General features: G+C 53.5%; 3 protein-coding genes across 3 annotated transcripts; all 3 read right to left on the minus strand.

Moving 5' to 3' along the window:
- Positions 1-1729: 1729 nt before the first annotated feature.
- On the minus strand, positions 1730-2677 carry LOC110098168. Its single transcript, XM_028697040.1, has 2 exons — positions 2489-2677; positions 1730-2437 (listed from the first exon to the last, which is right to left on the minus strand). Exons 1-2 carry the CDS (start codon positions 2675-2677, stop codon positions 1730-1732), a joined length of 897 nt encoding a protein of 298 aa, XP_028552873.1.
- A 319-nt stretch (positions 2678-2996) lies between these two features.
- Positions 2997-3803, minus strand: LOC114580217. The gene has a single exon (XM_028697041.1). It carries the CDS (start codon positions 3801-3803, stop codon positions 2997-2999), a length of 807 nt encoding a protein of 268 aa, XP_028552874.1.
- Positions 3804-7965: 4162 nt separating this feature from the next.
- Positions 7966-8910, minus strand: LOC110098167. The gene has a single exon (XM_020824901.1). It carries the CDS (start codon positions 8908-8910, stop codon positions 7966-7968), a length of 945 nt encoding a protein of 314 aa, XP_020680560.1.
- Between the last annotated feature and the right edge of the window lie 6879 nt (positions 8911-15789).

Genomic DNA, 15789 nt, shown 5'->3' on the forward strand with positions numbered 1-15789 from the left:
AACGGTGTAACAGTACCATTGGGTGCTTAATGAAATCCCAAGCTAAGCGTGCTCGCAAAGGAGCCCGCCAAGACAAGGCCGAATGAAAACCCAAGCCACCGTGTGCTTGAGGCCGACACACCTCGTTCCAGGCCACATAATGGAGGCCCCTCCTGTTACTATCTTTGTGCCACAAGAAAGTCCACCCAATTTTGTCCACCGTAGCCAGTACGCCACGGGGCACGTCGGACAAAGTCATACAGTAGAGCGGAATAGCAAGCAACGCCGAACGGATCAGGGTGGCACGGCCGGCCAGTGAAAGATGCCTTTTGCCCCAAACATCAACTTTCCCCGTAGCAATTTGGATTATCCGGTCAAAGTCAGAGGCCACAAGCTTGCGTTGAGTCAGAGGTAGCCCAAGATATTCAAGAGAGGCAACCAGCCGAAACCCCATAGTATTCGCAATGCGACGCCCCTTCCAACGTGGGCACCGCTTACTAAACAAAACTGCAGATTTGGCGTTATTAATGTGCTGCCCCGTCCACATACAGTAATCACCTAAGACATCCAGAATCCTGCAAGCATTGGCATGTGAAGCTTCGGCGAAGATAAGAATGTCGTCGGCATAAAGCAGGTGCGAGACCCGCTCCCCCTTGGGGATAATTTGCACCTCTGATTCGCCCCCCTCTGGCGAAATGCCTTAGTCAGTAATTCAGAGCACAGGATAAAAAGATGGGGATGAGAGCAGACATCCCTGGCGAAAACCACTATAGGCGAAGATCCACTCAGACCGATTCCCATTCAAGAGCAATGAGAACCGGGGCCGCGTGGTACATTGAATAACCCAACCAATGAACTTGGGGGAGAAGCCCATAGCTGACAGAACCCAAGACAAGGTGTCCCAGGCCATGCAGTCATAAGCCTACTCCATGTCCACCTTAGCTGCCACCAACCCCGCCTGGAGGGTAGAATGTTGGAATTTTCACATGATTTCCTGAGCGAGGAGACAATGGTTGGAGATGGACCGACCAGGAACAAAAGCCCCTTGTTCCTCTCCAATAAGCCCGGGCAGCACAGGCTTAAGCCTAGTGACAAGAATCTTGGCCACCACCTTATAGAAGGTCTGGCACAGACTAATCGGACGGAAGTGAGCCGGAGTCTTGGCCGTCGCGGTTTTAGGAATAAGCACCACCAACGTGTCTTTCCACTCATCACACATGGAACTGGTCTTAAAGAAGTCTTTCAGTGCAGCACAGACTTCATTGCAAATAATAATCCAATAAAATTTTTGAAAGGAAGTCGTGATACCATCGTTGCCAGGTGCCCGATTGTTGCCAAGGCTAAACACAGCCTTGCGGATATCCTCATCCGTGATGTCCTCCTCAAGGATCGCACGAGCCTGCACCGAAATACCGTCCGCCTCCAGGAAGACAGGCCAACGATCCATACAGGTGTTGCGCTCCCGCCATTTGTCCAAGAAAAACTGCCAAAAGACATCGTGTATGGTGCTCGGGTCGTGGGACAGTTCCCCTCCAGCAGTTTGGACTTCCTCAATCTGATTAGAACGGCGTCGAGCCGTCGCCGCAGCATGGAAGAAATGGGAATTTTCATCCCCCTCTTCAATCCAGCGGACCTTAGCCCATTTCCTCCACCACGTCGACAATCTGGCGAGAGTGGAATTAAACTCCGCAACAGCCGCCCGAAGCTTCGCATCCTGCTCCGGGTTGAGACCCAGCACTGAGCAATCATCCTACTGCAACTGATCAATGCGCTCCTCCAATTTCTTCTTCCTCACCCCCAGATCACGGATTTTATGTTTACTCCAAAAGTGGAGAGCCCGCAGCGTACGTCTACACTTCAAATTGACAACCTCCGCCGGGTTCCCAACATCCGGCCGTCCCCAAGCTTTACTAACCACCCTCCACGAGGCTTGGAAGCTAGTCCAGACATCCTCGAACCGGATCCACTTGGGGCTGGGATGCCTCTGCTCCAGTCCCAACCGCAGTAACAAGGGGCAGTGATCGGAGGCAAGTCGGTTAAGGAGTTTAACCGACGCAAAAGGTGCCAACTTCAGTCCATCCGAATTAATAAGGATGCGGTCAAGCCGAACCCAGATACGGCTAGCGCCCTCCTTATTGTTCGACCAAGTGTAGCTTGGTCCAGAGAATCCAAGATCATGAAGATCCAGATGACTAAGAGCTGCCATCATTTCCTGGGCTCCGGCAGAGAGCCGAAACCATTTACCGCCTTTCTTTTCTCCTTGGGAGATACAACAATTGAAGTCACCACCAGCAATAGTGGGAACATCCGGGCTAAGCACCGAGCCTAAAGTCTCCCAAATTTGCCGCCGCACATGGTAGTCCTTATGCCCATAAACAAGGGCCACGTTCCACCGCACAAGGGAGGGCAGCACAACCCGACCGATCACACACTGTTCCGTGGCCACAGCCACCTCAACCTTTAGGATATCCCGCCGTCAGGCCAGTAACAAACCACCAGACCGACCAACCGCAGGGTGGTGGTAGAAATCCCACTCACGACCAACAAGGCGATCCACCTCCAGCCTACTTATGTTCTCAACCTTGGTTTCAACTAACCCCACCAAACCAACCTCGTTGCAAGCAACGAGATGCCGTAGGAAGTTGCATGTATTCTTCTTGCGGGCACCCCTACAATTCCACATGATGATGTGAGTCATTGGTCAACCGAAGTGGAAGTGTCCCCGCCCCAACGTCGCCTTCTTTGAGTCGCTTCCTAGGCCCCTCCTCAAAAGGACCAAGGGCCTTCAATTCCTTTTGGAAGTGGGCCTTAGACGCACCGAGCCTCGGCCTGTCCCTCCCCATCCCAGCCTTCAAGGCTTGCTCTCCATCGCAGCAGTGGCCTGTTTAGGCTGGCCTCCCTTCTTTTTACGCGGGGGGACAATATTCCAATCCCCGAACATCTTCTCATCCTCCGTAAGCTCCGGAGTATGATCCACCCCACCTGCCAGCCCCGGCAAGACAGGGGCAGGCGTAGCATTACCTTCCATATCCGCAAGCGTCCGAGACCCTATGGACGCAGTGCAGTTGCTCGAGCCAGCACCCCCTGGCGGCATAGACGCACGCCTCCACATTGCCCTCCACCGGACTGCGCATTGGCCTGCTCGTAGAAGCCACACTAGACCCTCCTCCATCCATTACATTCTTCCCCTTAGAGGTCATCGCAGGCGACCCTGCCGTATTCCCAGCACGAGCCACCTTGCGGGTGGGGCACTGGTCCTGTTTGTGGCCCACATGACCGCAGCCAAAACACGACATACCAAGCCCTTCGTATTCCACCCTTTGGTAAAATCGGCCTTTCCAACCATTCACCCAGGTTCCCGTCTGGAGTTGCTTGGCCAAATCAAGTCGGACACACACCCGGGCATATTCCCGTCTGCCTTCGATCCCGGTCTGAGCATCAATCCAAAGTGGCGTGCCAAATTGTGAGGCAATCCTCATCACGTTATGTAGATCCCAATACTGCAATGGGAGCTGCGGGAGGCGGATCCAAATTTGTGATGAAAGCCCAGTCATTGAATTGGGAGAGAAGGAAGGGGTCCAACGGTCCAACCCAATAATGTTTCCGCTAAAAAACCAAGGCCCCCCACAGAGCACAGCATCCCTAGCTTCTTCCAAGCTAAATTTGCAAACAAAACAATCAGTCCCAATTGTAGATAGACTATAATCCCCAAACCGGCCCCATTGCCGTTTAATCTCGGCATTCAAGACAAAGAAAGGAATTCTTTTGCCAATAATTTTCCCAACAACCGCATTGTGAAGCGCGTGGATACGCTTCTCCACCATCTCCATGTGGAGGTTGACTGAGACACCATCCGTAGAGAATGCCCCTTACGCAACCTCCTCGGTGATCCGGATGTGCTCGGGCCTCTTCCAAGCACTAGTCGTAGGGCCAGGATTCACGTTGCTGGCCTGGCCACCGAAGACAGCAGGCCGCTGGCCTGTAGCGGCATTTCTACAAACACTTGCCGGGCGTGAAAGCTAGGCTCCCCCACCGCAGCCAAGCGAAAACTGGAGGTTCACACCTAGGCCTGGGTTCTCCAGCATCGTCCCACTAACCATCCCGCCGTCCATACAAACGTCGGCATCTCCATATGCCGTTCCGGCTTGCACCCCCATCACCTGTGTTTTCGAGGCCTGGTCAGCCCCATCCGGGCAGGAAACTGCCTCCTCGCCAATCCGATGGCTCGCCTCAGCCATCCGCACACAATCAGTTGCTAACTCAAGGGCCATCGCCCTCCTTGCAGCAGCCGACGCTTCAGCATTAGCCGCGGCCGCCACACGATCCATGGCCAGCTCAAAATCCATAGCCGCACTCCCATCTTCCACCGCAGGGCAAGCCAAATGCGGCAAAGAGGCCTCCCGAGCCAGCAGTTCCATCCCGTCAGAATTCTCCTCAACCGACATGGCCATAGCCAGGCCATCCCGTGAGTAACCCGACTCCACCACGGCGCCAGCAGCCGCCTTACCACCTTTCGCACCCACAGAACCATCCTCACCCGAGGACTTAGCAGCCGCACCTCCCTTATTCACTGATTTCCCCAAGCCCGACTTGGCCGGAGATTTGAGCTCCACACCCTTGCGTCCTCCTTGAGAACCGGCACCAGAACGTCATCGATCCCTGTCTCCACCACCTGCCGAACCATCTCCATCGCCACCCCCGCCGGAGCGGGGAGGAGACCGCCTGTCCCCCCCCGCCATGCCCAGAGCTTCTCTCTCTAGGAAACACTCTAGTGAGAGAAAGGAGTGGAAAGAAATGAAGAACCTCCAAAATTTTTGGGTTCCTTGAAAGTTGCATTTGCATTAAATAATAAAAACAAGAGTACAAGAAAGGACCCTAGGCAAGTTCACTATCCTCCCTCAAAAGAGACAAGAGCGAGGGAGGGAAATTACAATCATTAGTATCATGCCATAAAAGGTTCCCAAAACAAGCAAGATGAGCACAATAATCCGCCGGCCTGTTACTCTCCCTTGGGGTAAGATGAAACAAAACTTGCTTGAAGTCAAGCAAGAAGGTGAGGTCCAGCCCCGTCGTCTGGAGGTGGCCTTTGCATCTTCGATTGAACATGGTCTGGAGTCGTTTAATCGTCGGCTTGCAATCCCCCTCAATGATGATACCATCAAGATCCCGCATCCACTCGAGTGTCGTATCCTTAATAGCACAAGCCTCCAATATCTCTGCATTAGTAGCATCCCACTTCTCCACACAAACGCCCTTAGCCACCACAAGCCGGCCTTCATGGTTCCGAGCAATAACACCAAGTCCCGCCACATTCGAGGGCCGGACCGAGGCGTCAACATTAAATTTCACCCAACCCAGAGGGGGGGCACACCAAAGTTTGTCATACGGCAATCCAGTGAATTGAGGGGTGCACCATTGCTCCAGGACGGGCATAGCAAAGGTTCTCAGAAGCATAGCCAGAGCAGTCGCCACAATAACCGTAGGCGTGCCGCAGGGCCTCCCATGGATCATATCATTGCGGGCACGCCAAACCTAATAAACAGTGTAGCAAAGAATCCGACCATAAGAAGCATTATGAGAAGCCGCAGTTTGAAGACCGGACAGCAATTCCTCCCAGGAGCCGAAACCCGACATAGAAAAGCCCCACTTTGCAAGCACCGCAAGGGCATTCTTCAGTGTAATACAGCGAATGGTGGAATGTTCAATAATTTCCGGTTCAGCACAGCCCCACGGGCAAGTCATAGCATAGGACAGGTATCTCCGATAGAGCCAGCACATCGTCGGGATGGCACCCCGCAGCAAGCGCCACAAAAAAAATTCTCTCGCGGGTGCAGTTTGAACTTGCGAAACCAGCCAAATTGGTAGTCCACGGCTCCAGCAATGTGGCAGTAGGCCATGGCCATAATAGTGGAGCGGAGTGGGGAATGCAGCAACTCGGGGTAGTTCCGGCCACCGCCCGAGTTGATCTGAATGTCAGAAATGCGTCGGGCAAGGTCAATACCAAAGCAACCTGCCAACTTGTCCCAATCCCAGCTGAGGTCATCTTCCAGAAAATCACTCACCTTCAGTCCCGCAAGGGCCTCCGTGTCCAGAAAGGAAGGCCACCTAATGAGGTTCAAATTGGAAATCCAAGTGTCCTCCAAAACATCCACAAGGCTGCCATTCCCAATATTCCAACGAATGATAGGGCGCAGGTTCAGTGCCCCATCCTGCAGAACTTTCCAAGTTAATGAGATGTTACGACCGGTAGTGCAATCCCACAGGTTTCGCCCATATTTGGCGGCGACTAATCTGCTCAATAGGGAGGATTTGTTCCGGAGAATCTCCCAAGCAAGCCTGGCCCGAAGGGGCCCTTGCCACTTCGCCAACGTGTGAAAGCCAAGGCCACCCGCAGAGATGGGCGGCACAACTCATCCCATCGCACATAATGAATACCCTTGTTACGAGCATCTTTTTGCCACAAAAAACCTCTAGCCAACCGCTCAATCGAGCTAGCGATGCCTCTAGGAAGGATCGTATTCGTCATCAAATATATGGGTGTGGCGAGAAGGGAAGGGCGGATGAGGGTCGCACGACCAGCAAGGGACAGATGCCAACGTCCCAGCTGTTAATTTTACTCACAACATTCTTCAAAACCTTAGGGAAATCCAAGGCCACCAGCTTACGCATGGAAAGCTGCAACCCAAGGTATTCAATCGACTGAACTCGGCGGAACTCAAGGTTGGCCGTAATCCGACGCTGCTTCCAAAGAGGGCACCGTTTATTGAAGAGAACGGCAGACTTAGTGCAATTGATGCGCTGTCCAGTCCATGCGCAATAGCTGCTAAACAGGCCTTTCAAACATTTAGCATTAGCCGTACTAGCCTCGGCAAAGGCCAGGATGTCGTCCCGGGTTATCCGTAAGCCAAGTGGGGCGCCACGCTCCCTGAAGGCCTTGGAAAGGAGTTCCGAGCAAAGGATGAAGAGGTACGGCGAGAGCGGACATCCTTGCCGAAATCCGCTAAAAGCTTCGATCCAGTCGGTCCTGTGCCCATTAATAATCAATTGAAATTTAGGGAAGGAAATACATTGCATTACCCAAGAAGTGAAGCGCTCCGGGAACCCCATACAATTCATCACAAGTTGGAGGGTGTCCCAAGGCATGCAGTCGTACGCCTGCTCCATATCAAACTTAAGAGCCATAATACCCGCCACCTTGGTTGAATGTTGAAAATGGAAAATCATCTCTTGTGCAATCAGCCCGTGGTTGGAGATGGACCTGCTGGGCACAAAGGCCCCTTGCTCCTCGCCAATAACCGAGGCCAGCAACGGCTTCATCCGACTGACCAAGATCCTTGCCGCCACCTTATAAAGGGTTTGGAAAAGGCTAATTGGTCTAAACTTGGAAGGGGAGTTAGCCACCTCCACCTTAGGGATGAGAATAATGAGCGTCTCCTTCCAGCTACTATGCATGTTGCTCGTCACAAAAAAATCCCGGATGCCATCCAAAACCTCACGGTGAATGATGTCCCAATAGAACTTAAGAAAAGAGGCCGAAATCCCGTCTTTCCCAGGCGCCCGGTTTTTGCCCATGCCATTGATAGCCTCCCGGATTTCAGAATCAGTAACCTCCGCAGTAAGCGCCTCAAGGTGATGTTCCAGTAGTTTGTCATGCTCTTGGAACACCGGCCAATTCAGTAGGGAAGCATTCCTATCCTTCCATTTCTCCCGGAAAAACTCCATAAACACAGCAGTGATTCGATCCGGGTCGTACTCCATATCCCCTCCATCCCGCAAGGTGCAGAGAATGCTGTTGTCCCTCCGCCGACTGGAGGCAACCGTATGGAAAAAATGGGAGTTTGCATCACCATCCTCAATCCATCGAACCTTTGCCCTTTGTCGCCACCACATGGTAAGCCGCACCATGGTATCATTGAGCTCACCCACCACTCGGCGAAGCTCAATCGCCTGCTTGGCCCGCAGCCCCTCCACAGAGCATTCAGCGGCTTACAATTCCAGAATGCGACATTCAGCTCGGGTCTGCTTATCCGTAAGCTCCCTAACACGATTGCGGCACCAATGAAATAGGGTACGCAGCGTCCTCCTGCACTTACGGTTGAGTACCTCCGCAGGCGTCCTAAAGTCGTTACGAGACCAAGCCTTCCACAAAATCCGCCAGGATGTGGGAAATGTCGTCCAAACATCTTCGAATCGGAGCCATTTTTCGGACTTAGGCTGCCCACCAAGGGATAAGGAAAGAAGCAACGGCGCATGGTCAGAGGCAACCCTCCCCATGTGCCGAATCGTGGCAAACGGGGCCAGCAGCAACCCCGCAGAATTCATGAGGCAACGATCCAGGCGAACCCAAATCCTGCTCACGCCGTCCTTGTTATTGGACCAAGTAAATTGGGGTCTGATAAAACCAAAAATATGGAGATCCAGGTTAAGCATAAACTCACTCATCTCTTGAGCGCCGGCTGAGAAGATGAATCTCTTCCCCCCTTTTTTGTCAGCATGGCTAAGGCAGCAGCTAAAGTCGCCCCCAACTAGGAGCGGCACGTCAGGGCTCCCATGCCTAGCAATGGCATCCCACAAGTCCCTCCGGACATGATGGTCCTTATTCGCATAGACAACCGCCGTCGTCCACTTCTGACCGTTGGGTAGAGCAAGGGAGCCTACCACAACTTGTTCATTATCTTCCAGCACGTCAAACATCACAATGTCCTTCTGCCAGAGAATAAGAATTCCCCTCGATCTATCGGTCGCTGGGCGATGGACGAAGTCCCATCCCGACCCAATAAGCTTGTCCGCATCAGCTCTGGCAAAGACCTCAATTTTGGTCTCCAACAGACCAACAAAAAGCACCTCATTGTCACCAACCAGGTGACGCAGGTAGTTGCTCGTGTGCTTTTTTCGAGCCCCCCTGCAATTCCAGAACATTGTAGTAGACATTAATCCACAATAGCGGACGCGTCCCCGCCGCCGGAATTGGTAATTCCATCATTTTTCCTCTTCCTAGGAGCCTCCTCAATCGAACCCAAGGCCTGTAGCGCCTTCTTAAAATGCGCCTTGGACGCCCCAAGCTTGGGTCTAGACGGCCTAGACTCCAATGATCTAGTGCCCGTCGTGAATAACAGCGGCTCCGTGAGGCCAGGCTTTTTCTCACCCCGACTAGGGTGGAAATTCTCCTTCATGCGACGGATTTTGGGTTCTTTGATTTTGGCAAGGTCCACTTGCTTAGGGACATTCTCCCCCAAGGAGAACTTAATCACCGGTTGCTCCTTCTTCTGAGGCTTCCGACCCTTCCTCGGGGGAACAACGTTCCACGGCCCGTATAATCTTTCGTCATCCGTAAGCTCTGCCATCTTGGGGTTGAGTTCACCAGCAGCATTGGTCGGGGTGGATGCCGAGGACGACTGCCCCACATCACCCGAAGATCCTTTCCCAGACAGGTTGCTAACACTGGGCGGATTGGGTCTGAGGCACGGTGTGATCACCCCCACCGGCTTCGGGGTATTGGATGCCGCGGACGAGTTGGCCCCAACCAAAGGAGCCTTTCCATTGTTCCCACCAACTTGGCCCCCCTCCGGTACCAAGACACCGGCTGCTGCACGGGAAGGACAACTTTCCTTCTTATGCCCAATAAAACTTGAGAAAAGAGGAGGTGATACCGTCCATCCCAGGCGCCCGATTATTTCCCATGCTGAACACCGCCTTTTGGATCTCGTCATCAGAAACATCCGCCTCAAGAAGCGGCCGGCTGCCCTCATCAAGGCAATCCGTCAGCTCAAATCTCGGCCAACGGTCAGAATTAGTAGTGCGAGCACGCCATTCATCTGAAAAGAAGTCCCAAAACACATTTTGAATATGATTAACATCAGAAACCACCTCACCTTTCGGGAGTCTCAGCTCCTCAACACGAATGGAGCGGCGACGGGCCGTAGCCACTGCATGGAAGAAGTGTGAGTTCGCATCCTCGTCCTCTATCCACTGGACTTTAGCCCGCTGGCCCCACCAGGTCGTCATCCGAGAGAGGATGGCGTTGAATTCACCAATAAGGTTGCGCAGCTCGATCTCACGCTCGGGGCAAAGGCCATTCACCGAGCAATCATCCCGCTGCAGCTCCGCAATCCTCTGCTCGAGCTCCTTTTTCTGAACACCCAAGTCCCGAATCCGATTACGGCTCCAAAACAGTAAGGCCCGCAGGGTCCGCTTACATTTCCTGTTGACAATATCAGCCGGATTACCAAAGTCGGCCTTCCGCCATTGATCCGCAACAACTTTCCATGAGGCCGAGTAGGACATCCAAACATCTTCAAAGCGGATCCACTTGAAGTTAGAATGAGAGTCAGCGCCGCCCAGCCTAAGAAGCAATGGACAATGGTCCGATGCAAGACGGTTCAAATGCTTGACCGTCGCAAAAGGAGCCATCCTCAATCCCTCCGAGTCCATAAGAATCCGGTCGAACCAAACCCAAATTCGGCTATTCCCCTCCTTATTATTAGACCAGGTGTATTTCATCCCCGAGTAACCAAGATCGTGGAGATCCGCATTGCTCATAAACTCCAACATATCTTGAACTCCGGCCGAGAACTTGAAGCCTTTGCCTCCTTTCTTCTCCTCTTGAGACAGACAACAGTTGAAGTCGCCACCGACAATAGTCGGTCCGGCTCCTCCAAACGTTGAGCAGATGGAATGCCATATTCCTCTACGAATATGAAGATCTTTGTTTGCATAGACTATGGCAATGTTTTAACATTGTGGCCGGGCCACAGTAAGTTGCCCCAAAATACATTGATCTGCCGCTAGGATCACCATGAACTTAGCGATTTCCTTTCGCCAGACAGCAAGAATGCCGCCCGATTTTCCCACCGTCGGTTGGTGGAAGAAATCCCAACCACGGCCAACTAAACGATCAATATCAGCACGTTCAATCTGCTCAATCTTAGTTTCCATAAGTCCCGCAAAAAGAACCTCATTGTTAGCAATGAGGTGACGTAGGTATTGGCTCGTATTCTTCTTACGAGCCCCCCGAAAATTCCAAAAGATGATGTGAGTCATTGATCAACCAGTGGGGAAGCGTCCCCTCCGCTCACACCACTATCGCCTTCCTTGCGGCGTTTCCAGGGTCCCGCCTCAATAGGACCGAGTGCCTGCAATTCTTTCTGGAAATGGGCCTTGGATGCCCCAAGCCGAGGCCTGTCCCGACCCGTCCCAGCAGAGAACAAGGTGGGTTCCTTAAGTCCAAGCTTCCTCCAACTCGGCTTAAGGTTCTCTTTATTGCGGTTGTTGGACAAATCTCCAACCTCCTTGAGATCCACCTGGTGCGTGACATTCTCCCGGAGAGGTTTGCCCTCCGCAATCTTGGGACCCAGTTTCACTTGTCCCGCACTTCTCCTCCTAGGAGGAACAAGATTCCATGCCCCAAACAATTTCTCATCATCCGTGAGCTCCCTTGGCAATTCAACCACCTCAGCCACCCCTGATTTATGAGGAGCAGGCATTATCACCGTCGCCTCATTAGCAGCCCCCCGTATTCCCACGGAATTACTGCGGCTATTCGACCCCGATCCACCAGAATGTGAGCCAGCCTCCGTATTAGCCTCGCCACTATTGGCCCGCGGCTTGCTTGTCGATGCCACACTAGACGTTCCAGCCTCCACAGGGGCCTTTCCTTTGGACGAAGTGGTCGGAGTCCCCGCAATGCCACCCACCCGAGAATCCTTGCGGTTGGGGCATTGCTCTTGTTTGTGGCCAATTCTACCACATCCAAAACACGACATTCCGAGCCCTTCATATTCCACCCTCTGGTAGAAATGGCCCTGCCAACCATTCACCCAAGTGCCCGTCTACAGCTGCCTGGCCAAATCAAGCCTCACGCACACCCGGGCATACTCCCGTCGATCGTCCTCACCTGTGTTGGCATCAATCCACAGGGGTGTTCCAAATTGCGAAGCAATTCGCATAACATTATGGAGATCCCAATATTGCAGCGGTAGTTGTGGCAACCGAATCCGAACCGGCGAGACAGCCCTGCCATAGAGTTCGACGAAAAATTAGGGGTCCACCTATCCAGCCCGACAATATTCCCACTAAAAAACCAAGGCCCTCCGCGAAGGACCGCATCCCTCGCCTCCGCCGAACTGAAGCTACAGACAAAGCAATCCGTCCCGATCGTCGAGAGATTAAACTCGCCAAAGCGGCCCCATTGCCGTTTGATTTCAGTGCAAAGCACAAAGTATGGTAACCTTTTCCCTATAATCTTCCCCATAACAGCATTATCCAACGCATGGATGCGTTTTTCAACAAGCTCCATATGCAAATTGACCGAAACTCCGTCAGTCGAGAAAGCACCCTGGGCAACCTCCTCAGTGATGCGAATGTGCTCGAGCTTCTTCCAAGCATTAAGTGGGGGCCCCGTCGAAACAGCAGCAGCCATTTTCCCAAAGACCGGAGTCTTCAAACCTGAGGAGGTAATCCTGCAAACACCTTGTGTGCGCTAGTTGGGTCTCCCATCACCGCACCCATGGCAAACTGCAGGTTCACGCCTAGGTCCGGGCACTCCAGCTCCGCCCCTCTATTCAAACCATCATCCATACCCATCATGGTTTCACCACCAGCATCACCGGCCTGGTCTCCCGTCGCATGATGCTCCGTGGCTGGCAATGCCCCATCCAGCATAATCACTTCGGTCCCCGCCACCTGCAGGTTCGCCTCAGCATTCCGCACACAATCAAAAGCCAGCTCAATGGCCATGGCACGTCGGGCTGCAGCCGCAGCCTCCGCAGTAGCAGCAGCCGCCACACGATCCATGGCAAGCTCAAAATCCATTGCGGCATTATCCTCCTCGGCCGTCGGTTTAGCAGTCGGCAGAAATTCCTCCTCTCGCGCCAACTTCCCCACACCGTCCAAGCTCCCTTTAAACGGTTTGGAGCCCGCTGGCCCTCCCCGCAAATTTTCCTGGTCCACGCCAGGACAGTCCGAGGCTTTGCCAGCCCTCTTCACCCGAAGGCCTAGCAGTCGCAGCAGCCTTACTCGCCGACTTCCCCGAGCCCGCCTTGGCCGCAGATTTAACTTCCACATACCTTTTGCCGCTGCCTAAGCCAACACCCGACCGCCTCCTATCCCTTTCGCCACCACCACCCGATCCTTCACCACCGCCCCCGCCGGAGCGGGGAGGAGACCGCCTGTCTCCCCCCGCCATTCCCCAGACCTTCTCACACTAAAACACTCTAGTGAGAGAAACACTTGGCAAGAAATGAAGAACCTCCCAAAGTTTTTGGGTTCCTTGAAATATGGATTGCATTTAAGCAACAGGAAAAAAAAGGAAGAAAAGATACAAGGCAAACTCCCTAAAACCAACAACGGGGGAGGGCCCAACCAAGGTTATAAAAAAGAACGAAGAAACGAAGCCAACACCCCAAACAAACCTAAAGGGGGGCACACAAAAAGAACAAAAAGTACAAAGGGGCCACTCAGCCAAAGAAAGCCATAGAATGGCACCAAAGAGAGGAATCGAGTCAGAGGATGGGGAATTTCGAAGAATGAATAAAAAGCCAAAATGCTGGCGAAATTCCCAGTGCCCTGAACATCAAGACCATCTTTGGGGCCAGCTACGAGCTCAACTACCAGCAGAGGGCCAGTCATCCCGAACCAAAGGGGAGGTCGTCCCAGCTAGGAGAAGCCAGAGAATCCTTCTTCCTCTTCCGGGAAGACGTAGAGATGGGACCAAGATGAAGCACCTCACATTGAGGCACTGATCCACGAGTCCTCGGCCGAGGACGAGGGGGGCCAGGCACAGTAGGACAAGTAGGAGAAACAGGCCTACTAGCCGAAGGGGCACCAGCTTGGCTGACGTAAGCGACGAGTGGGAGGTCGGAGGCGCCGTGCAGCGGTTGGGTTGCAAGGTCGGCTGTTGCGTTCGACGAACTAGTTTCCATGCTCCTAAAATCTCGGCGAGGGATCATAAGGAGGAAGGGTAGAGTCAGAACACTGACGTGCGCGGGGTATGGCAAGAGAGTAATAGTCGGCTCCCTCTGGAAGTCCTCGCGCCAGCAGGGGAACCGAAGAGGAGGGATGGCAGCAGAGCAGGGCTCGGGCAGCAGCAGCACTCGCCGGAGGTGTCCTGGGTAGGACTGACAATGACCAGCAAGGACGGAAAGCCTCCAGACGAGTGGGCATTAGCGCAGCATGATTCTACCTTCCACAGAAAGCCAGAGTAGAGGGATGCCTTCGATTCACGCGCTAGGAAGACACGGCCATGCAGTCCCATGATCCAAAAGCCTTAGACAACAGGGCTTAGATATGAAGTCAGATACGTACACAGAATTGGGCATAAGAGAGCGGCCCTCACTCGGCGGTATAGTGGAGTCAATGCCATTGGGGCTCCCGACGAAAAGGCGCCATCCGTTCAGGTAGGGACGTACCCAGAAAGCAGATAGGAACCAGGAAGCCGGACCCAAACTGAAGAATGCTATTGCCAGTTCAAGGAATTGAATCAATCTAGGGGACCAGCCGCTATTAGGCCAATAGGCCACCGGTGTAGCATCCAAGGTCCCATCAGAGAGGTACGTCCTCGCGGGCTCAAGCGAAGGAAAAAAATGCAAAATAAAAGGAAGACGACCGTGTACTAAGTATTCAAGGCCCCAAACCGTCCCCATATCTGACGATGAACTTTAGAGAGGAAAAGTGTGGGAGGCCCGACGCCCAACAAGACGCCCAGGACAGCAGGACAGAGGCCGGTCTTCATTAGCAGAACGCGATTCGTCAACCGGACGTCATTGAGATCCCGTCCCGTAGTGAACCTCACGGCGCGGGTTTGAGGGCAAGTGAGCCTCGTAGGGGGGGGGGGGGGGGGAATCAAGCCGAACGGTCTTCAAGGACCGGCCTTCAACCGTGCGGGGCAGCGGGATGCGTGGGCCAGTTGTTTGAACGGCCGAGCAGGAAGGGGAAAGTCTGTAGTAGGAGGCGTACGGGCAGTTGGAGGCCACGACAGCAGGCCCTCAATGGGACGTGTCTACAGGGGAAGGGGAGAGGAGAAACTCAGTAGCTGGAGCAATGAGCGGGAGGGAGGGGAGCGCCCCCAATTCCACACGCTGCACTCGAGCAGATGGGATAAAGCTAGAGGGGGAGAAGGCGCACGCATTTTAGACTGAGCAGAGGATTCAGACAAGGTGGGAGCCCTTCCGTCAGAAACTCTACGAGGGGTTCGGCCAGATTGATCGGCGACCTGGAGAGGAGCAAGCCATAGTAGGGGGGAGAGCGGACAGTCGGAGCAAAAGCGAAAGAACCGTCAAATGGCGAAGAGCCCAGGAAGAGGAGAGTGAGCTTAATGGAACCGGCACGGTCAGAGCGCAGGACATCCTGGCCACTACTGAATGCCTATTCGAAGCAGGTTGACAGAGCAAGGCATGTCTTCAAGAACCTGGGGCAACTCCCAGAGACGGGGGACAGTCGTGGTCAGCGCAAACAGGGGGGGCAACAGTGATGTGCGGGAAAGGGAGGCTGACCGCGCCGAATGAGCGAGAGTGAGTCAGACGGAAAGATTTTTGGGTTCCTTGAAAATAACTTGTATTAAACACAATGAGAAAGTATTAAAATATTACAGGAGGCCCACGTCTCATCTAAAAGCCAAAGCTGACAGGAAGGAGGCTTCTCCTCAGAATGTGAAGTTCCAAGAGAAAGAAGTAGCGGTTGCCCCAAGCAGTCACATGAAATGGGCAGCACGAGTTTGTATTCCCTGGGGATATGCAAAAGGTAACGGCCGGGTGAAAAAGACGTAGCCAGTTGAGAGAATCGCCCAGTTCCATGACCCTGCACTGCTGGTCGATT

Source organism: Dendrobium catenatum, unplaced genomic scaffold, assembly GCF_001605985.2.
Source record: "Dendrobium catenatum unplaced genomic scaffold, ASM160598v2 fragScaff_scaffold_853, whole genome shotgun sequence".
NCBI lineage: Eukaryota > Viridiplantae > Streptophyta > Magnoliopsida > Asparagales > Orchidaceae > Dendrobium > Dendrobium catenatum.